The sequence below is a fragment of the Fulvia fulva genome, chromosome 11 (genome assembly GCF_020509005.1).
Source record: "Fulvia fulva chromosome 11, complete sequence".
NCBI classification, from domain to species: Eukaryota; Fungi; Ascomycota; class Dothideomycetes; order Mycosphaerellales; family Mycosphaerellaceae; genus Fulvia; species Fulvia fulva.
This window is the reverse complement of record NC_063022.1, coordinates 203905-226157: the sequence shown is the minus strand read 5'-3', so window position 1 is coordinate 226157 and position 22253 is coordinate 203905. Positions and strand designations below refer to the sequence as shown.

The 22253-nt window shown below is 53.5% G+C and overlaps 9 protein-coding genes across 9 annotated transcripts; 6 read left to right on the top strand and 3 right to left on the bottom strand.

Annotated features, from left to right (window-relative positions):
• Positions 1-679: 679 nt before the first annotated feature.
• Positions 680-3313, top strand: CLAFUR5_12592 (GTP-binding protein 2; the record flags this gene model as incomplete). Its single annotated transcript, XM_047911740.1, has 1 exon — positions 680-3313. One exon carries the CDS (start codon positions 680-682, stop codon positions 3311-3313), a length of 2634 nt encoding a protein of 877 aa, XP_047767828.1.
• A 1610-nt stretch (positions 3314-4923) lies between these two features.
• Positions 4924-5736, bottom strand: CLAFUR5_12591 (uncharacterized protein; the record flags this gene model as incomplete). The annotated part of the gene is made up of 1 exon (XM_047911739.1): positions 4924-5736. One exon carries the CDS (start codon positions 5734-5736, stop codon positions 4924-4926), a length of 813 nt encoding a protein of 270 aa, XP_047767829.1.
• Positions 5737-7222: 1486 nt separating this feature from the next.
• CLAFUR5_12590 (uncharacterized protein) lies at positions 7223-8707 on the bottom strand (the record flags this gene model as incomplete). The annotated part of the gene is made up of 1 exon (XM_047911738.1): positions 7223-8707. One exon carries the CDS (start codon positions 8705-8707, stop codon positions 7223-7225), a length of 1485 nt encoding a protein of 494 aa, XP_047767830.1.
• An 891-nt stretch (positions 8708-9598) lies between these two features.
• On the top strand, positions 9599-10288 carry CLAFUR5_12589 (Isonitrile hydratase-like protein xanA; the record flags this gene model as incomplete). Its single annotated transcript, XM_047911737.1, has 1 exon — positions 9599-10288. The coding sequence occupies one exon, from the start codon at positions 9599-9601 to the stop codon at positions 10286-10288; it is 690 nt and encodes a 229-aa protein (XP_047768224.1).
• Positions 10289-10899: 611 nt separating this feature from the next.
• CLAFUR5_12588 (uncharacterized protein) lies at positions 10900-12731 on the top strand (the record flags this gene model as incomplete). The annotated part of the gene is made up of 5 exons (XM_047911736.1): positions 10900-11082; positions 11133-11167; positions 11225-12061; positions 12111-12331; positions 12388-12731. The coding sequence occupies 5 exons, from the start codon at positions 10900-10902 to the stop codon at positions 12729-12731; spliced, it is 1620 nt and encodes a 539-aa protein (XP_047768223.1).
• Positions 12732-13001: 270 nt separating this feature from the next.
• Positions 13002-13938, top strand: CLAFUR5_12587 (uncharacterized protein; the record flags this gene model as incomplete). Its single annotated transcript, XM_047911735.1, has 4 exons — positions 13002-13058; positions 13110-13228; positions 13284-13350; positions 13402-13938. The coding sequence occupies 4 exons, from the start codon at positions 13002-13004 to the stop codon at positions 13936-13938; spliced, it is 780 nt and encodes a 259-aa protein (XP_047768231.1).
• An 811-nt stretch (positions 13939-14749) lies between these two features.
• CLAFUR5_12586 (uncharacterized protein) lies at positions 14750-15892 on the top strand (the record flags this gene model as incomplete). Its single annotated transcript, XM_047911734.1, has 1 exon — positions 14750-15892. One exon carries the CDS (start codon positions 14750-14752, stop codon positions 15890-15892), a length of 1143 nt encoding a protein of 380 aa, XP_047768230.1.
• Positions 15893-16229: 337 nt separating this feature from the next.
• Positions 16230-18440, bottom strand: CLAFUR5_12585 (Peptidase S41 family protein ustP; the record flags this gene model as incomplete). The annotated part of the gene is made up of 1 exon (XM_047911733.1): positions 16230-18440. The coding sequence occupies one exon, from the start codon at positions 18438-18440 to the stop codon at positions 16230-16232; it is 2211 nt and encodes a 736-aa protein (XP_047768229.1).
• A 1100-nt stretch (positions 18441-19540) lies between these two features.
• On the top strand, positions 19541-21823 carry CLAFUR5_12584 (Heterokaryon incompatibility protein 6, OR allele; the record flags this gene model as incomplete). Its single annotated transcript, XM_047911732.1, has 2 exons — positions 19541-20106; positions 20161-21823. The coding sequence occupies 2 exons, from the start codon at positions 19541-19543 to the stop codon at positions 21821-21823; spliced, it is 2229 nt and encodes a 742-aa protein (XP_047768228.1).
• Between the last annotated feature and the right edge of the window lie 430 nt (positions 21824-22253).

Below are 22253 nucleotides of genomic sequence, written 5' to 3'. Positions count from 1 at the left end.
TTGCGGCGCAGATGGTGTGACTTGGTGAGGGACACGCTGATGCCTCCTGACTGCTACGGTTACCCCATGCAGCACGGTATGCGATGGGCCTCGGCTGGGCTTCTGGCCTCACCGGTGTCCCACATCGCGGCGGCCGGTATTGTTCCACCGGTGAGGCTCAGAATAGGTGCAAGTAGTGGAGGTGGAGGGAGCTGAGGAAGAACCTCCGAGGCAAAGCCAAGACCATCCCATGCCCCGCTGTCTCCGTCACATGACTGGAAATTCGTCGGCAGGATGAAGTTGACGGACGCCACCTCTTGAACTGCAACAGACACACACCACGACGGCAACGACATCGCGAAGAACATGGTCGTGCTTACCTGCTCCTGATGCTGCCACAGCCATCTCGTCGCGACAACCACATCCCGCCACCAGTCACCACGATGTACCAATCCATGGCCGAGCTATTCCGCGTCCACTACTCGCACACCAACACACTGTCTTCAAGAAAACAAGTCCGGATAAAACCGACGAAACCGCGGTATAGCAAATGAGTGAAGTGCACAGAGAAAGAGGTAGCAATCTTCGGGCATACTGTATGCAATAAAGTACGCGATCCTCTGATCAAGATCCGAAAGGTAGCCTGCAAGCTTCAGTCTCCTGCAAAGCTGTTGGGGACTCAGTGTTGCAGACATTCCAGATGAGTATGGCATCAATCTTCACATGGGAGCCTGAGCCTCCAAGGGTGCATTCTCCGTGGCTGCAAGGTGCAGACACTCCTGAAGGGGTGGAAGATCACAACGGCGAGGAAGAAGGCGGTACCGACCTCAACTTGGCGGCTCTGTCACTCAAGGATGGCGCGCAAAGTGGCAACAGAGTCACACGGTTGAAAGCAGAGCCTCAGGATGGGCCGGTCGAGTACAAGTTGCACCTACTGCTTCGTGCTCGGCGGAAGTTCAGGTCCACCAGCACTGGCAGTATGATCTCAGGTTCAAAGCACTCCAAGTTCAATAGCAACTCTCCAGCACACATTGCTGAAGACAGTGGCCTGGACTCCACGAATGCTGCTGCTACGCCTCCACAAGCCTCGACTCATCAGACGAGACAGCATAGGTTGGAACAGCTTACAACACAGCTGCTCTGGCGCTTGCAGCAATCTTCACCACATCACACTTCATCAGCCACAAATATCATTCTTCCATCTCTACCGGACGCACTGCCTGAACTTGTGGCGCCACAGCAGCCCGCAAGACTGCTTCATGGGTTGGAGGAGAGCCAGGGCGCCCTCTACGAGATTGGTGTATCCGATGACGGCACACTGATCGGTTTGGCGGAAGATGAGATGAGCGAAAGTCTGAACAATCTACGTGCTATGGCGGCATGTCTAGGATGTGTCGTCGAGGTGCTACGGAATGAGGTTGTTGGAGAATGTGAATGGCTAGAGGATGTCGTCGTGAGCAAGGAGGAGCGCAAGGTACAACGTTCTGGTAAGCTCCTCGTGGCCGAAGCTTTTGTGAAGCCATATCTCCATGCGAAAAGTCCACCTTTAGCTCCGAAGGAGCTTGCAGCAGCTGGCCAGCCGTTGACTGCACTACCATCTACCGTCGAGTTGACGACTCCAGCCACAGAGCAGCTCAGGATAACACTCACTGGACCGACTATGTCAGGAAAATCAACGCTACTCGGCACGTTGACAACATCCACTCTCGACAACGGTCGCGGCAAGAGTCGTCTGAGTATGCTCCGGCACCGTCACGAGATCACGTCTGGCATGACAAGCTCGGTGACACAGGAACTGCTGGGATACCAAGACTCAACGGAAGGTTCCGTCGAGGTTGTCAACTATGCCACGGAGAACATAGCTTCATGGATCGACATACACGCTGCCGCCGCTGGCAGTCGACTCGTCTTCGTCTCGGATTCCGCAGGCCATCCTCGGTACCGACGAACCACGCTAAGAGGACTGGTGGGCTGGGCACCTCATTGGACACTTTTGTGTATCCCTGCAGACGACACCAAAGATACCACGCCGCAAATAAGCGGCAGCAGTGGTTCGCCGCACCTAGCAGCAGTCCCCGACATGGATCTCTCGGGCGCCCAGTTAGATCTCTGCCTGCGACTCAATCTTCCATTGGTTGTTGTGATCACAAAACTTGACTTAGCGTCCCGAAGTGGACTAAGAGAAAGCCTGACAAAAGTGTTAGATGCCTTGAAGAAGGCGGGCAAAAGACCGGCGATCATACCCAACAGGCCTGGAGTTGTTGTTGAAGCAGACGTGCAAAGTTTGCCGGCCTCATTGATTGAGACTGCGTATCAGACCGCGCTGCCACTACTGAATGATGCTAGAGAAGTCGTGCCAATTGTGCTCACGAGCGCGGTCGAAGGTACCGGGGTTGGAAACTTGCACGTCTTACTGCACGAGCTGCCCCTCCCAGCCGCGATCATTACTGGGTCGCCCGAGAGCTCTCTTACGATCTTCGATGTTGAGGACGTCTACAGTAAGCCGGCTGAAGTCGCAGGTGTCATTGTATCGGGGCATTTGCGGTGTGGTCAGATCACAGTTGGCGACACCATTGTGGTTGGCCCTTTCTCGGGTCATGAACATGGTGAAGATTCCGAGGACTCCGATGAGCGTCCTTTGCGTAGAGCTTCGTCTGGTCTGCCAACGTCGCGATCGTTCCCGGGAGCTCTGCGAGACTCGCTGCTGAGTCGATCATACTTCCATTTGCCAAGGCAAGAATGGCGCCATGTCAAAGTGACAAGTATTCGAAATCTGCGACTCCCGGTGCATGCGTTACATGCCGACCAGGTGGGCACTCTTGCCTTGACGCTCGACGAGCACGAAGCCAAGACTGCGCCTCTTGCTCGGGTACGCAAAGGCATGGTGTTGACTGCAATGCAGACGCTTGCCACTCGTACATTCACGGCAAGGTTCCAGCGCGAAGATCTGGACACGCTCGCTGTTGGCAACCATGTTGTGGTATACATGTCAAGCGTGCGCGCTTCTGCCAAAGTCATATCTGCTCGTGCACCGGACTCTCCTGTGGTGGAGCGACAGCAGTCAGCAACCACTGAGCCTTTCTCCTTCGACCTGGATGTTGGCTTAGATGTTGGCTTAGATGGTCAGAATAGCCCAGTCGCTGGGGTAGTCACTGCAACACATCTCCTGGTCACCTTTTCTCTGGATGCTTCGAAGGAGTTTGTTCTACCGGGCGACCAAGTCTTGGTCATGCCCGGAGGTGGTCCAGGGCTGTACGGCGGAACAGAGAGGGGAGAGAAAGGTCTTGCAGGTCTCGAAGGGTTTGTTGGCGAGATCGTTGACGTCCATGGGTAAGTGTCGCGAAGAATGAGGACCATGCGCTCTCGTTCTCGTGGGTGCCAGTGCTCGTACTGCTTACCGCACGTACGAGATGCTCGCCTGTTGTTATTCTCTGTCGACCACTCAACGCAAGAAGTACGATCATCAACATATTGATTCACCGCTACAGCGTTGAGGAACAATGTCTCGCACGCCCATCATTCTTACAAAGTACGCAGTGGCTTTTCGGTAAGGAGCCGAATCCCTTTCCAGTCCCAATCCCCAGAACCGGAGCAATAAGCTTCATCAAAGCAACGTGATCCTCCAACGAATACACACAAGTAGGGCGCAGTGCTGACAAACGAGAAACACTGCACCAGCATCCTCGAAATAGGAGATCTTGAGCAACGTGCATGTTCATACCAGCGACTCAGCTTGCAAGTCATTGCCAGAAACCAACACATTCTGTGTTTCCTGTCCTTTGTGCCCTCTGGCAAGAGTGGAGCCCACTTTCTTATGCATCAAGCGCTAACCCACCAGTCACGTGCCAGTGTCCGTCCTACAACTCTGCGGCACAAGCTGCAGCCAGCAGAGTTCCAACATCTTATCTTTGGTGGCTGACCCGGCGCAACGCTTCCCGCGCCGCAAACAGTGCGATCGCGCGCTGAAACAGGCCCATCAAACAGCCAAAACAGATGGAAGCAGCCCTTAGTCGAACGCCATGCCGCTCACGCCGCTGTCGCCCGCTGCGCACTAGTCGCCGTGGAGATCCTTCAACAACGTGTCTTGCAAGCGTGTCTGTCTTGCCCGCGCCGCTAGCTAGGCCACGAGCGCGGCTGGCCGTCGACCGGCGATCGAGCAATCCTGGCGCCTGTTTTGGAAAGTCTGTGTTTAAGAATCAAGCCGCGTGTTTAGTCGCTTAGGTTTGAGGTTTCGGGGGTGTGCTGGTTATGTGTTCGCCCGACTCTGCTTGTCTGCTCTGCTGCTGACATGCAGGAAGGGACACTTCCAATGGACCCTAAGGTGGGGCCTTCTCACGTGGTGAGGGTGAGATGCGCGCTTGCGCTGATGCGGTGGGGATGGTTGCACTGCAGTTCGGCGATGCATGTGGCATGCGGTTGGTAGGTGCGATGTGCGAGTGCGATGAAGGTGGTGTGGATGGGACACGTGGCTTGTGTTGCGCGAGTTTGGAGATGTGGTATCTCCGGGGTCGTTGTCGAGACCTGTGGTATGTGGTGAGTATGGTGTCGTGTCTTGCTGATTGCTAAGCAATAGTGCACCACGGCGCAAACGTGGTTTGTACCGAGTCTCGCCGACTGCCTTATCGGCACCTGGGAACAACATGCAGGCCTCATGATACGACTTTGCGCCGGCATGGCCACTCGCGATACTGACAAGATCACACATCCGGAAGAGAACAAGTCAGCTTGGTGTCAAGCAAGCAAGATCAAGTTCATTTCGTATCTCGTATCCAAGTGTATGAGAGAAAGCGACTATCAGATGCAGAGCAAGAATTATTACTCCAAGAAGATGTAACGCTCGAACGCTGGAAAGCGACAACGATGCCAAGCGAACAGCCTAAGGATAATGTAGCCGGGCCTCCTACCGATACAGTATGGAATTCGTGAAGTCGAAGATTTTCGAGCTTAGGTGGGTACCTTGGCGACAGGATGATATTCGAGTAGGCCGGCAGGGACATGTGGCCTGTGGCTCCGGTGGCTGTGACCAGCCGATGAACGACTGTGATGACTGCGGCGATCTCGAGAACGGCGACGCTGTCCTGGCTCTTTTCCGTTGGCGATGCGATCCCAGGATAGGCGGCGAGCTCGTGGAGTTCGGGCACCTTCCCGTGGAGGAGGGCCAAGGTATCGGCCTCGATGGTCTTGATGGCCTGCCGCGACGGCGGTGTTCACGACTGCCCTGGTCGAGAGGTCATTGCCATTGGCGATTCTGTTGGAGGCGTCGGCACTCCTGTGTGAGGCTAGGGCGGCATTCTGAGTGGCCAAGGCAGACTTCTTGGTTGCTTCTGCAGATGTCCTAGTCGCTTTTGCGGATTCTCTGGTCGCTTGTGTGGACATGCTGACAGCTGCGACACTGGCTACACTGGCGATACTGGCAACTGTGGCCCATAGGGTCTTCTTCTTGAACCATGGTTTCTCTGGGTCGTCTTGCTCATCCTCATAGCGACGAGGTGATGGCGATCGCGACCAGTCGCGAGAATACCGGCCACGGCGATCAGCATCAGAGCGCCTGCGTGGACGTCGTTCAGGTGAGTCGTTGCGAGATGCTGAAGAGCCTCGTGATGATGGGATCCTGCTCAGGCTGTAGTTGCGGCGCCCGTAGTCGTCCTGAGCCGAGTCTTTCCTCTCGGAGTCTCTTCGCTTGGGAGATTTCCTGCCCTTGAAGGCATCATCTGCGTAGTGTGTTGAGCCAATGGCAGGATCTGTGGTGCCTGACATTGTCGTTGAGAACGAGATGCGGTGATGAAGTAGTCGAAAGGACCACTCTCGTTGTGACGAGTCAGTGACAGCAGCACAATGAGGTCGAAGTACCAGGAGCGAAGTGCAGCTGTCAAGACATAAGAGGCAGTTGAGGTGGCGGGAGTCTTTGTACCGGCTATTTTCATTGGTGTCCAGATGTGTTCGTCGCATGCCTGTTCGCGATGATGACATCCGATCTGGTCGAGACATCCTTGTTGGGCAGGTCCCTGCTGCCCTGATACATCCCTGAATATCAGGCTGGATCGTGCCCTCATTCGCTACATCTTTCATCTCCATCCTGGTTTCGGATCATGTTATCTATAACTCGGGCAGCGACGTGGGCGCGACGACGTGGCATCCCTCTAGATCTCGAACGATTCACCAAGAAAGACGATTTGCTTTTGCAGCTGCACCTGGTGACCGGACTCACTCGGGCGAGCTCACGGCGAACTCTCGCAAGATGGTTGTTGGCGTTTGGTTAGCCGGCGACACCAAATGCGCGAGTTTCAGGTTGCTGCAGCCTGCACGACATGTCGTTAAGGTTATATTGCCAGCGCGCTGCGTTCCAACTTCAATCAGGTTGATGCCATCATCTTGCGCCTCAGTACGAACATGTGGTATCAGCGACCCACAGATCTGACGATCACGGCGCGCGTACGCCTCGTTTTATCTTACGGAATTTGGTAATGCTATCCAGTCATAGGAAGTGTCGAAGGATACCCTGCTTCATCAGCTCAGCATACAGAACCGCAGGAAGCGCCTTGCGGACACTCCCACGACCACTGCCGACAGACGAAGGTCTTATGAATGCACAGATGACGTGCGTGACGAACATCGTCAAGCAGTGGGCGAGAGTGCAGCTCTCACTGGTGTGCTTCCATTCGCAAGTGCTCGTCACAGAACACGATGTCAGGCTTGGTATGGGCATCAACTCCAATTGAGGTCCAACATTCCACCTCACCATTGCTCAACCACGGGTCTCAGTCGAGATCATCGCTTTAAGAACATACAAGCACAGCGTGAAGACCAGCATGGCATTCCCGTGCCAGCTCACGGCGCAAGGATGATGCGCCAGAGTAGTAAGATAAGCCGCAATCCACCAGCTGGTCGTCTTTGATAGCCTGAATGCGACGCATACATCTCCGCCGCCGGCGACTGACCTATCGTAGCTTCATGGGCCTCGGTCTCAAGCGATGTGCCATGATCTTAGGCCGGACGCTTATCGCCCGCCCACAAGGACGACGATATATGCCAGCGTACGACCAGAGGACCGTCGCAGTAGAGTAGCAGCACAGCGTGTGATCAGCGGACCACCTCTGCGATCGACGACATATTCTGCTCGGACCGCTGGCATACGTGTCTCATGCTCAGCACGTGCAATGTGTAGGAAAGGAGGAGAAGCGAGATAGACAAACGTACATCGTATGATACCTGCCAGCTGTTAATTGTCATTCATCCCCCTCTGCTAGAAGCCTTCCGCGAAAGGCAGCTCCGCCCAACCTCTCAGGTAGCGGTCCCTATGCCTGAAGTCGTTCGCATACCCATGCATCCGACCCTTCTCCAGGGTGATATCGCTCTCGAACTGAGCCTTTGCTGCCTTCAGCTCCGCCCTTGACACATCCGTCACCCTTCCCAAGTGTGCCGGCACCCAACTTACCGGGTCGGTCTCCTGACGCTTCGCGCACTTGGTCTTCATATCTTCAACATGATCTCGGACGCCTTGACCCCGGGCGCCGAAGACGATCTCGCAGCCAGCAGGCACTCGCATCATGACATTCCTCACCACCTCACTGCAGATGAGACGTCTGTCTTGGGTAGGACGGAGATGTGACTTTCTCAGATGCAAGAGGCAGACGCGTATGCTCTTGAGCCTGGTCATGCGTTGAAGGAAGCGCCAGTCAGCCTCAGCAAGGTGCGCACGGCTTGGAGCGCGAGTGCAGTCCACGACCAAGACCAAATGCCGGATCCAAGGCTCGGCGTGAGCGGGCAGCTGGTATGTATTGATACTGTTGTTCTCAGTGGTTCCCATGTTGACGTTCAAGATGAACGTATGCCTCTCGAAGATGAATCGCTTCGCTTCGAGATACATGTGCCTTGACACAAAAGCCAGATTTGTCCAAGCCGGTATGACCACCTTCTCAAACCTGTGGTGGCCAGTACTTCGAAGGCTAACGTGTCCAGCTGGTATTGCGAGCTCGTAGACGAACTCTCTTAGTTCAGGAGGCATTCGGGTGAACATATGGAAGACCATCGAGGCACTGCCTTCGGCGTCGAACAGATACCGAGCCTTGGTACGTCTTCCACCGAGGCTGGCATTCATCGGCATCCAATGCGAAAGTGCCGACAGTGTCTGTTGAGCCGGCACTCTTGTATAGACTGCTAGTTTCTTCGGACGACTGGGACGGTGGCTCTTTAATTTGCCTCCGAACATTTCGCGTTGCAGTAGAGCCCAAGTCGCGCCAGACAGAGCGCACTCTACCTCGAACGCCTCACGCTCGACCTGCAGGAGTACCTCTTCAGCATCGAGCGCCTTCTGTTGTTGTTGTATTGATGCGAGCTCGCGTACTTTTGCTCCGTCGCTCAAGCGCCTCGATCGCTTGAGGACAGTGCTGCGCTGCTCTGAAGTTTGATTGGATAGATCCGTCGCTTGAGTGTAGGTGGAAGCTGGAGTAGCATTGGTGTCTCTTGCAAAGCGCGCAGCAGTCAAGCATGGCATCCTGAAGCTGAATACGGATGCATCGCCAGATGTCTCGCGTGGCTGTTCTCGGTCGGGCGACGCGGACTCTGCCAGTATGTCAAGCTCTCTTGTTGGTGTGGGCTCGGGTTGTGGTGGGATCATGCTTCGCGCAGTGCTATTGGTCAATGAGTATGGTTTTGCTGGTCTTGACGGTGACCCTGTGTTTGTGTAACCTTCGTCCTGATTGGATCGAGTGTCGTTGGCGGTCTCCATGCTGTCGAGTCCTGGAAAATGTTGATGAAAGGAAGAAAGATTTCTTAGAAGAGTCGGCGTCTTAAAGCCACCCTCTTCCACGCCATCGAAGTCCAAATGTAGTAAGTGGAAGAGACTTTTAATGCACTGACCGCCATGAGGCCTAGGGTGGGGAGGTGAATGAAGTGCAGCCGTGGTCCTTCGCCACACAACAATGGACGACGTTCACCCCATCATAGCTAGAATGACCTCAATGACAGAGAGCTGGCAGGACTCCAGTACGTCTGTAGAGATTTTCGTTGACTCATCTGTGATGAACGAACCTCGTTGTAGTGTATATGCTATTAGCAAGTTCAGGAAAACGGTGTATATCTTGTTGGTTAGACAGAGGAATTAAGTCTGCCACATTGCTGAAGGCACTGCCATGGGATGGCTGGCTGGCATCATCTCCGTCGATGTCGCTTGCTACTTCTTTGAAGCATTCTTGCTACAGTAAATGCTGCGGCATCTTGCATGCCAAGTGTTTGAGCATTGCAGCTTGAGGCTCTTGACACTGCGTCCCCAAGGACATTCGGGGCAGGATGGTCACCGGACAATGGTACACATCTCCATCACAGGACTGTAGATTAGTCAGTACGGTGCTGCAGCCTCTCCGGCCGCCCGGGGAGCTGTAGTGGTATACCTTCCACAAGCTGAAGGATGAACAGAGGCCAGTGGCACATAATCCCTGCAAGCCCTGAGCAGATTGTAACATGGAACAACCTCATACTCCACTGTGTGAGCAGCCTTGTATAAAAGACCAATCTCCAGTCTTTACAACTCTTCCAACCACATTGATCTGATTCTTTGTTGTCAACAGCAACCCGACATTCCATTCGAGCACTCACTCCATATCCTTCACTACTACCAGCCATGGTACCCTCTAAGGTCCGGGTGCTGGGCCTCATGTTCCTCTCTTTCAATGTCCTCGATCTGACAGGTCCGTGCGAAGTCTTTGGCAGCAACTTTCTCCCAGGCGAGCGCAGCATCGACATTGCTTCAGCGACAGAGTCTTGCACTTCGAGCGAAGGTGTCACAGTCCAATGTACTTTCTCTTTCGACGAGCTTCTGAACGACACATCCGCGTTATCAGACTACGACATCCTCCTCGTTCCAGGCGCAAGGGACGATTACATCGATGCTGCGTTGAAAGACGACAAGGGCCTTCTGCAAATCATCAAAACCTTCGCAACGCTCGAGAATGACGGGAAGGAGAGGTGGTTGTTCTCAGTCTGTACTGGCGCTGCGTTCCTCGCTCATGTTGGTGTGCTGAGTGGGAAGACTGCAACCACACATTGGACATATCTTGACAAGCTCAAGGAGACTTGCAAGGGTGCTGGCGAGGAGGCGGACATCGTGAGGAAGCGTTTCGTCGATGCAGGGAGGAGCAAGACAGGAGTTCGTGTCGTTACTGCTGTTGGTGTGAGTTGTGGCATGGATGCTGCCTTGTGGATCGCAAGTGTGGTGTATGACCTGGAGCAGGCCAAGGGGATTGCGAAGGGTATGGATTACGCTTGGGCATACGCGCCAAATGATGATGTTACCGAGGGTTGGACTGTATAATAGAGGTAGCAAAAGGGTTCGAAATCGTCCCGATGCCTTTATCGAAGTAGTGGCCGCAGAGTGACTCCCGGATGCTCTTGGCCTCGTACATGATCCTTACCAGCGGTTTTGTCACCACATCGACCCGCCGTATCGCCAGTGTATTCCACAAGAAGTCTGCTTCCATGCCTAGCTCGTCTTGACCCCGATACCTTCTCACTAACGGAAGGATTTGGTCTCAATGATTCGTCGTGTCCGCTACAATGAGTTTGCGGGTAGCACTGCTGTTGAGCGTCAGCTGGCTATAATGGTTGCCCTACCTCTAGAATGATATCAATGTGTGTATCTGATCAGTCCACTCTATTGACATTCATATTCAGCAAGAGCGCGTCGTGCAATGGCTTGTCGTGACAGACTCAGGCCAGACTGGTACGGACGAAGGCCTGGCTTGCGCCCTGCACAAGAGATTGACGTATTTGCATGTTCGATAAGACGTTACCTCGCCCTTACTCGTGCTCGCCGTTGATGTTGGAGCAGAAGGCTGTCGACTTGGAGGGAAGACCGTGAAACCAACGGGCCTTGGCAGTGACTTCACCTTCTCGATTCGACTGCCGAGGTTGTGCTGGATAACGATGCATTGTTCAATATGCGTCAGAGCAACGATGTTATACATCAAAGGCAAGTCTTTCACAAGCCCAGCCCATCAACTGTTTGACGATACTCGATCCGGCATTCGAAAGCTGTATAGCTGCCTTATTTCCATCATTATGTCGTCCGCAAGTGGCAAAGGACATGTAGTCGAGTTTTACTACGATGTAAGCATAGAGACCACATTACGGCAGAGAGTACGACTCATAGATGATAGATATCGTGTCCCTTTGCTTACATAGCGTCCACAAAGTAAGCCCATCATCAACAAACACTTCCTGTTTCGTCCCGATCTCATACCAAAGGCAGGATCGAGGCCCTTGCCCAAAGGACGAATGCCAACATCATCTACCGCCCAGTCCTCCTAGGCGCCATCTACAGAGCCACCAAAGCTCCCCAGGGCGCCGCCGGCTCAGCTTCAGATGTCTTCAATCCGACCAAGAAAGGCATAACATCTCGCGCCTTCCAGCGCACTCTGAAACGTCATGGCGTTCCATACAAGGAGCCACCTCGCCATCCGCAGAAGACAACAGCTCCTCTCCGGTTGCTGTACTACGTGCGTCCAGGCCAGCGGCCAGCTCTTACTCAATCCCTCTTCCAGGCCTATTGGGTCCGAGGTGAGAATGTCAGTGAGAAAGCTGTCCTGATCGATGCCGTGCGGAGATCAGGGGTCTCAGACTCAGACCGTGTCATTGCAGCGATCGAAGATGGGAGTTTCGAAGGCGCGCAACAACGGAAGGAGCTGGAAGTCTCGACGGACCTAGCAGTCCAGCGCGGCAGTCCTGGTGTACCTGGCCTTTGGATTCCGGAAGAGGGATGGACTGATAAAAGCGGTCAGCGCAAGGAGGGAAGACTGTATTGGGGTCAAGACAGAATGCATTTTGTAGAAGCCGTACTGGAGGGTCTCAACGAAGGCAAGTCTGGCGGTGATATTGCGAAGATTTCGAAACCACTCCCATCCTTACTACCAAGAAGCACAAGGGGTGGTATACCTGCTGGTACGGAAGTCAAGCTCGAGTTCTGGTATGATTTCAGTAGTCCATGGGGATTCCTGGGCTGGACGCAGCTGGCTCGACTACAACGGGAGTTCGGGAAGAGCTTGCAGATTGAGATGAAGCCGTTCCTGCTAGGGATTCTGTTCAGGGAGTAAGATCATCCCGCCAGATCTTCTTGCTACCGCTAATGCATCTGTCAGGATCGGTGCACCAAACACTCCCACGTCTGCGATTTCTGAGCAGAAACGCAACTACTCAAACCTCGATCACGGCGATTGGGTACGATGGTGGAATGCTGTCAATATACAAAACGGCAGTCCTGACAAGAACATTGACTTCTACTGGGCAGACAAGTTCCCAATCAGAACGCCTACTGTTCTCCGTGCAGTGCTCGCAGAGCCCAAGCTGGTTGACGTGCTCTGTAAGCCTCTGCTCCAATCTTCTGAAATTCCTCGTGCTGTGACTGACAACCGCCAGACCGAGCTTGCTGGGAACGAAACCTCGACATGTCGTCCGACGAAGTTCTGCAGAACGTCATATCAAAGACCGGGTATGATGGATCAGGCGTGCTGTCTCGGGCGAACTCCCCAGAGGTCAAGAAGGATCTTCGAGCACGTACGCTGGAGGCGAAGGAAGCTGGTCTCTGCGGCGTTCCTTCTTATCGTGTGTTCCGGAGGAAAGCTGGATCACAGGATCAGTGGAAGCAGGTTGGTGACATGATCTGGGGTCAAGATGAGGTCTTGGTTGTGGAGGATCTGATCGCTGGCTCCAATGGCGAGGAGAAAGCAGAGGTCGAGGCGCCGGCTAAGAGCAGGCTGTAGGAGATACATCATCGACATCCTGAGGGTGTTACGCTCGAGTGTTCCTGCTAACAGCCAGTGTTCATGAACAATACTCGAGACGCCTTTGTCCGCCTTTCACATGCTTCAAAATTCATTCATCGCCTTTGTCTGTGGGGCTCAAGCAAACCTTTTCGGCAAACAGCGGCGTGGATAAGAACAGCTGGTCAACCACATTTGGACTTGCGGTGATCTGAAGATTCGCACACATTGGAACGCCGTATAAAACCCTCCCTTCCCCCCACCGTAAATATGTCCCCTCCCAACTTACCCACGACGACAACCAAGGACACATTCAAGACCACCAAAGTATGCGACATCTCTACACATCGCATGAACACACAGCTAATGCGCACATAGGTCAAGATGTCTTCTACTCGCGCATACAACGCCGGCATCGACAGTGCCGTCAAGATGGACAAGCCATTTCCTGATGTCCCGATCGGCATCATCGAGTTGCTTGTGTACCTCCCACACCAGTAAGTACCCTGCAACACTCATTCATTGACACCTGTTGACATTTATGTGCTCTAGCACCAGGCATGCCGACATCATGATGCGCTTGTACCGCGCAGGATGGCGCTCCGCTACAATGAGCAAGGTATGTCACGCTTCTAACTCGAACAAGCGACATCATACTGACTTTATGCAGGTGCAGCTACATGCGCGTGGCAACCTAGACATCGAGGAGAACAACAAGCGCAACGCCTCTTTCCGCCACCAGATCCCCGTCGCTGGTAGAAAGGTCTTCAACGACCCGAACTTTGGCCCGCGCAGGCCAGCGTACCGCAACCGTCGCGAGCTGATGCCGCTCACCCTCGCCGAGTACTGTCTGGTCATCTCCAGCACGTACAACCCGTGCTACAACGGCATCACCTTCCCGGACGGCACACAGGGCGACGCGAACCCCCTCTTCGTCAACCTCAGAGGTGAAATCATGTCGAACATGCCCGCGACTCTGGACGCCCTCGCCAGCGGCGTCGTCAACCACCCGACTGGTGAGGACCGCGGTATCCTGACACAGGTCATCGAGTGGGCTGTAGCCAACGGCCAAGCCGCGAACTACACTACCGACGACGTGCAGATGATCGCGGACCAGCAGGGTTTCGTGGCGCCAGCTGAGTCACGCAACTTCCACTGGGATGTAAAGGCGCTGGTGCGCTGCAACATCCCAGACCCAACGAGTTAGGCGGTGGCAATGGGCGAGCAGCAAATGAGCATGATGACACAGAGTCAAGAGCACGGGGGGCAAATTGGCAAGCGCAAAGCGCTACTGTATCATAGACTCCTCAGAAATGCATGTACGAGCTATACTACTGCTTCGCGAGTCCTCTTATGTAAAAGCTCGTCGTTGTCTTGAGTCAAGCCGGGCGACAGTCCAGATCCGCCCCGTTTGTCCCCTTATCGTTGTGTAGCAGTATGCCAAGACTTCACATGGTCCTGCATTGAGTTTGCTGAATGTTGCTGACATCCCTTTGAGCATCGCAACCCAAAGGCTTTGTGTGACAGAACGAATGAACGCATTGACATGGTAGCAAACTGTCTGGTCCTTCATATATATGTAACGATATATGTATTGCAATATGCAACACATGTCATACTTATCCACACCATCGCAATATATACACGTAACTCGCAAGGAACTATGGAGACTGAAGAAGGTGAGTAAACAGCTAAATGTACCGAGAACGGGCAGCGCGGCGGTTTTATTGTCTGTTACCGAACTGGGTCAATGACTAAGAGATTTAGTGGTGAATGGTGTGCTGATCTTACTAGCTACACCATTAAGTCCTACGGCCTAGAGGCAGGCTTGACTTCATTCACCTGATCCAAACAAGAGACCGTCGGGTACTTAACTCTCTTGCCGCCCACTTTTGCTTCTGCCTTTCTCCTCGACAGTTCCTCACGCATAAGACATCCCCTGTGATTACGAGACCTCCTCAGCATCGATCGACCATCTCTTTACATCCACATCGAACAGCGTCCGAAGCTCAATCACTATGTCTGACTCTCAAAGCGACTCGCCCGGCATCACTAGCGCTCCTATCAGCTCGAAGAAACGCAAAGCAAGTATACACTCTTCCAGTGGCTCCTCCTGTGGTTCGTCGATTGCAGGAAGCAACAAGTCAAGCCGCAACCCTCGGAAGCGTCGACGCTCACCGAAGACGGTCAGCCGTGCTGCCTCTATCAGCGATGGCGACATCAACAACACCTCGGACTTATCTCTTGATCAGGTGTCCGGCAGTCGCGATGGAGGACTGAACGAGCCGACCAAGCGAAGAATCTGGCTGAACGAGAACGACAAGCCTGTATACTTTCGATTCCTGGATCTCCCAGGAGAGATCCGCAATGAGATCTACGACTACGGTCTCGTCCCTGGTAGCGTCATTAGCCTCCGCACGACAGCTGATCACATACCAAGCGGTGTGGTTTCACGTCAAGATCTAAGCATGACCTTGGTCAATCGCCAGACTCACCTTGAGGTCGAGACATACTACGCCACTAACGTGTTCATCGCCAACATCAACTTGGATCCAGCAGCAGACCGTCTCATCCCCGCGCGTCATCTGTCTGATGAAAACATGTCGAAGATTCGCAAGCTCGTCCTGAACGTCGACCTAATCACTGTCGATGCCACAGACACCCCCGAAAGCCTGATTGATACCGTCGACTTCGAAACTCTCGAGCACCTCAACACGCTTACGAACCTCACCATCTGCGCCACCGCATTTCTTGAGGACATCTACAATGGCCGCGCCCAACAGCTCCTGGAGGTCGTCATTGGCCAGATCATACAGTACATTCCTCCTCTTTGCACGGTCAGCTATGGATCCTCAAATCAGGAGACTCAGGACCACATCGGTGATCTCCTACGCAAACATCTCGCTAGTGTTACCGGCTTCACCTTCGCCTGGCCATACCGCGTCCATAGCCACGTCCTCCACGCCGCCGCCGCAGCAGTCACGGCGAATCAGCAGATCGTCCAAGGCGCGAAGAACCTCGCGTACGAAGCGAAGCAGGACGCGGACTGGCATCAGAGTATGGAGGAAGCCGAGAAGCGTATCGAGAAACTGGAGGAACAGGCCAAGGCTGAGGAGCAGGAGGTCAAAAGGCTGGAAGCGCAAAGCGATGGATCCCAGTAAGGAGGGGCGCAATAGCCCCCAGTTTTAGACAATGTGGCGTGGAGAGTTGAGGTGACCGACTGGGACAATCAATAGCGCTACAAGGTATGAGACAGACTGGAGGAGAGATGCGATAAGACTGCTGGAGTAATGGAGCACATAGAGGGACTGGGACCCCCGTGGAAGCAGGGTGTAAAGAGTGCGACCTATGCTGTGCATTAGTAGCTACTCTTACGAAACTTAGGGCAAACTGATCACAGTAGTAGACAGTCTGTGCAGTGACTACTCATACTATAGACGACATTACACAATTACATCCTTACTCCTGCTCACATATACATCCTTGCCTCTCCACCCATCATACCCTTCCGATTAGCCTAGACATTCGGTAACTTACTACATGCTTACGCTCTCTTTTACCTGCCTCCCTTCTGACCACGTGCTCAATTTCCACCTCTCGCACCTCTGTTCTTAGCCTGTGCCTATGGTCCTGTTCTCCCACTCCCCTCTTGACCCTCTGCTTCATTCCCGTTCCCTCGTCCCTCGGCCCAATGTACCCAGCACCTTTACTCTCCAAACTCCCCGCAACACAATGATTCACCCCTCTGAACGCACTATCCGCCACCGTCTTCCAAACCGCCACCATACTCACCGCCATCTCCGGCGTATAGTATATTCTGCAGTCTGCGGGTTCATACTTGAACTGTAACGGAGGACCTTCCTCGTCGCCTTGTCGGAAACCATACCGGGCGTTAACAACAGCGGCGACGGAGCGGTAAAGTGCTAGATCGTTGTACCTGCCAAGGGCTGTTGTCTCGTAGAAGGAGTTGTTGTGGATGTACTGATACTCGAACGGGATCTGCGTAAAATAGAAGATGTTGGACCATTTGTTCGAGTTCGTTCCTTTAGTGCCTCCGACAGCTTGTGCGATATCAGCATTAGGTCGGCCACCTAGAACGATAGTTCGCACGCCACCTTGGTGACGCATGAGCTCAGCAAAGATTGTACAGGTAGAGGCACAGTACCCGTCCGTGACGATCACGATATCTTCCGGTTTGAAAGGTGTGCGAGTAAAGTTCGTGTGATTCTGATAGCCAGAAACAATGATCCCTCCCGAATACGCCGGTAGCCCGGGATCGGAGAGGTTCCATCTCGTTACTTGCGTGAAGTTCTTGAGCTCGGGTCCCAGAGCCACTGGTCCGAACTTGTCAGGCCAAGAGGTAAAGTTCTCGTGATTGATGTCGACATCTGAGCGATAGTTGAAGAAGGATAGCACGAGGCTTTCCACGGTATCATCGAGGTCGAGACTCCTGTTGCCTACCAAGCCGGAAAGATGGCTGATTTCTTCACCGATGTAGTTGACTGCTTCGTGCGCGGTGAAGCGATCTGCTTGGTAGGGTTCGAGGAAGGGGAATAGTTGTTTGAAGAGATCTATGCCTTGCAAGACTGTGCCGCCTGCGTTTGCCGAGAGGTCGATGATAAGTTTAGTCTTGTTGCGAGCCACAGCTTCGTTGGTGAGGTAAGAGTTGACGGCTTGGAAGGGCAGATCATCCTCATCATCACCGCCGACGAAGTCTGGCACGCTGAGAACGGCGATGTCGTCGTAGCCTTCGTCTTCGAGGAAGTAGCCGCTGTTGACGTTATGCATATGACGTACAAAGGGTGTAGGGTAGCCTGGAAATGGTATGGTGGTGGAAATAGTGGTCGAACTGCTAGAAGTAGATGTCGAGGACGAGGCAGAAGATGTTGTAGACGACTCGACGTACGTGGCATACTTTTCTGCTGACCAAGGTGCATCTGGGGGTGGAGTAAGGAATTCCGTGTAAATGTCTGTACCACTGGTAATGTTGTCAAAGGGCATGAGGACTCTAGCGAAGTTCTCGTTGGTGACCTCTGTGCCGTTCGCGAAGGTCAGTGTCGTACTAGGACCGGGATAAATCCGGCGAGCTCTGCCGCCTCCAGCGAATACGCCACGTCCAGATCCGTCTTGGCCAAGAGAGACGTGCGACAATAGATAGAACAGATTGTTCCACAAAGCGTCCCGATCTTGAGTACCACCCCAGTGCGACCATCCCAGCAAGAACTCGGTGCTGTTCCTTCCATCGATCAAGGCCAGTGGGCTTGGCGTATATGTGGCGTTGCTAACGACCGTATCTAGCAGGTCTTGATATACATATACTTCCGGAATGCAGGAGCCATCCACAGAGACGGACACCAAAGGTGTAGTGCAGCCATAAGAGAATATCCCTAGGCTGTCCGGCACGACGATAAAGTGACCATCATGACCCCGCTGGAATGCATAGAAAAGATCGAAGCCAAATTCATATTCGTTGGTGTGCGTGCTGTTTGCGGTCTCATTTTGGGCCTTGCTGTAGATGCGCTCGAACTCGGGCCAGAAGCCGTACGGAGAGTGAATCTTTTCTGCATATTCAGGTGGTGGTTGTTTGATCCATTGCAGGTTCGTCTGCCAATCAATGAACGGCCGGACAGAATCAGATTTGCCACTAATGCGCAATGTCAGCGACGTGAGCAGTACAAATCGTTGTGGCGACTGGGTAACTCTAGGCATTAATTTCAATTCTTCGTGGCGGAGAATTCCTCGCCTTGGTGAACTAAATAGACCATTGGTTGCTAATAGGGTCACGTCCCTGCAGCAGACTGGTTATATGGCACACTGTTAATGCACTCATGTGCCAAGGCGGCTGGGACTGTTGCAGTTGCAGAAGCAGTGGCACTCGTGAAACACAACCTTTGCAACTCAAATACGGGCTGCACCTACCCAGGCGGCCGCACTATGCCATGTCGTACATCCAGGATCCACGACCGAGAAGATGGGATCCATCCTCTCTTGACGAGTGCTTTCTGCGCGACCACATTCACAGCTTGCTTTTTGCAGGCCTGTGGCTGTCATCTCCCTCGGCGTCACCCGTTATCATCAATATTGTCTCTGGACAAATGGTCAACCAAGTAGACGCTATGGGCAGCAGGCACGACTTTCAAGTATTCTTTGCCAGGGCCAGGAACCAGTCGGACTCGTATCGTCCGGGATGCGCGAAGTCGTATTGATCATACGCCGATGATATTTGGACCTGTGTGCGTATGGCGAGGCCGATGCAATCGATGTGCAATTAGCATATGGCATGACGGGCAGTGTGGCAAGCTCCATGTTGTGTGCCCACGACGTGTAAGTGAAGAAGGGAGAGCGAACGCGACCAGGAAGATTGACCACGACAAGATGACGGCGCCAAGGAGCAGAAGCAGAGCTGTGCACGTGAATTCGTCCATGTCGAGTGGGTCGTCTCTCTGTCACCTTCTTCAGATGCGATGTGGCTGACTGACCGGGACATTGCTTCAGGCCATCGAGAGACCACCGGAAGAGGCAAGGCGTCACTTAGGGTCACGCTCGCTGAGACGAACAGCAAACACATCCAACGGCAACTTCTACAGTTCAACATGCTCAGCGCTCAATGCGAATCGTATCACGTGCGACAGACATGCTTGTATCGATGCGGCGCGGTCGATTGTCAGCCATGCAACCAACAGCTGTTCTCGTTCAGCCGCAGATAGCAGCTGAAGGAACGGTCTCGACCTCGGCGGCCAGGACTCGACGACATCCAACATCCTGTCTATCCTCATCGCCAAGGACCAAGACTCTTCATCGCCGTAAAGATGCCTGCACTATACAGCTTCTTGAGGACCAGCGAGATCCGCCTGCTCAGCGTCCATCGGAAACATGACGGTTCGCTCGCAGGTACTCTCAAAACACTCTCAATCGAAGGCAAAAAGTCAATCTACGAGCGAGAAGAGAAGAAGCTCGACTACTTCGCTGTGTCTTACGTCTGGGGCTCGCGTGATCACGATCAGACTATCGAAGTTGATGGACAACCGTTGACGATCACGCTGAATGCACATACAGTTCTTAGTCTCTTCTGCGATTGGCCACAGCAACGAAACAGGGAGGCCCGGATCTGGATCGATGCGGTATGCATCAATCAGGAAGATGCCTTGGAGAAGAGTATTCAAGTCCCTTTGATGGCACAGATCTATGGCAGGGCTAAGCGCGCTGTGGTCTGGCTAGGCGAAAGCAGTGTGTCGACTGATCAAGGCATGGAGCTGATGCGGACGTTGGCGATGGGAACGAAGGGATATCCTGTGCCCCAATCGGTCATTAAAAGCTCCACAGCCTGGGCAGGCTTCGAAGAGATCGCTTCGCGGCCATGGTGGAGGCGTGCTTGGTGAGACAATCTCAAGGGATTATCAGTTCGAAATTAAGCTGATGAACGTGACAGGACGCTTCAGGAAAGCGTGATTCCCAGTGACACGGTGTATTATTGCGGCGCGAAGAGCCTGACCGCCGACGAAGTCAGGAGTGCCGTCCTGGTCGTCAGCAGCTACCAGTACACCAATTCAGAAGATCAGCTCAGCAAAGCAACATGGGCGCCGCTCTGGCACCGGCGCCGCATCTACCAGTGGCTGGGACACCAAGACATGGACGATGACTTCGATGGTTATGAGCGAAGACGTCCGACTGGTGACCGCAAGCTAGGACAGATCAGTCTGCCAGCGTTGTTGGCTTATCAGAGGCACAGTTCCTCCACGAACCCGAAGGACTACCTCTACTCTTTACTGGGGTGCATCAAAGACAAAGATAAGCAGCTCATCGGTCCTCCCGCTTATGACAGCAGCACAGAAGAGGTCTATCGCGAGTTCGTCCGGAGCTGGGTCTTGGCTTATCAGAGCTTGGACATCATCGCATTCACGGAGCTGTTCCCAAGGCCAATTTCTTCGCAGCAGACGACAGATCGACTTCCGTCATGGGTACCTGATTGGTCTGCCCGGCTTGAGTTTCAGTCCGAAGAGTCGAATGCTGTGCCTTTACTCGTCAGTCAACCCAACAAACCCGACATTGGCAGCATGTTACCACCACGTTTCTTACGTCGCTCAGCTGAAGAAGACTACTACGGCAGCAGAGAGTCCCTACCCGTGTATGACGCAGCAGGGAACATGGCCATGCGCGTCTTCTTCTCCAAAGACTTGACTCGACTCCAATGCACCGGCATCATAATCGACACCATTGACGGGATTAGTGGCACGGCTGGGGATAAGCCGCAACCAGTAGAGCCCTCCACCTCGCCCACCAATCTGACTAACAACGGCGCGGCTTTGGAGCACACCGAAGTAGCGACTCACATCATCCAGAGTCTCTACTTCGGCAGAGCTGACGTGTACCTCCAATACGAAGCCGATGAGAGGGTCTTCGTGGAAGAAGCGGACTATTGCCTGAGGGAACCTGTACAAGGTCGCGATGCCGAGTATGCAGCTTGGATCAAGCAGAATTCGGACGTGAGGATTCGTGGGGTGAGTATGTACGATGCTATCAACTATCGTGAGGTAGTGCAGAAAGAGATCTTTGCGCGGACGAAGGCGGAGAAGACTGCGAGGAAGATCAATGAGCAGGCAGCTTCTGAGCGATCCGGTTCAGGCTCGCCGCGACGACGACGTTCGTCGATCCCATCGGATGCCAGCAACGACAGTAATCAGCGCAACGAACTCGACGAAGACGAATATCTACCACCCCGACGACGTAGCTCACCCCGCCGTTCCTTCCAAGCGAGAAGCTCCTCCACCACCAGCTCATCCAGCACCAAGACCAAAGAAGACGAAGAATCTACCCGCCACGACTTGAATCGCAAGTTCCGGACTGCGACACATCAGCACTGGATGGCGAGACGACTTGCGGTAACGGAGAAGGGGCATGTGGGTATGGTGACGAAGAATGCGAGGAAGGGTGATGTTGTGTGTGTGCTGTTTGGATGCAGTGTGCCGATGGTACTTAGGAATATCGGGAAGGGTGAGTATGAAGTGGTAGGAGAGTGTTATTTGGAGGGCTTTATGGAGGGGCAGGCGTTGAAGGAGGAGAGGTATGAGGCGGTCGATCTTACGTTGGTCTGAGCGATATTAAGGTAACGTCCAGCAGCCATGCACGACCCTGAGACAGAGTCAAGAGGCTCATGGCTTCTCTCTCATCTGAAGATGCATCGACCCTAATACATGCGGCATCTAGATGGCTAGCCCACGGTTCGACCACATAGCCACGCAGCTACCTTTGTCTGAGACATGCGCTGTCCCAGATTGCAGCCCATTTATATACTTGGCCCGGTGGCGACTTTTGCAAACAACTTTGCCCACTGGCTATGATCTGCTCGCTGGATTCATGGATTATGGACGAGAGCGGATTGCATTTAATTGTTAAAATTTACGGTCCCTGGTGTTCAGAACAACGACATTATTCGCTCAAAGAAAGCCATTCTATACACATATTCACGATTTTATACACTCACAACAGTGACTTCAGCACACGACACATAGGCAGGATGGGCGT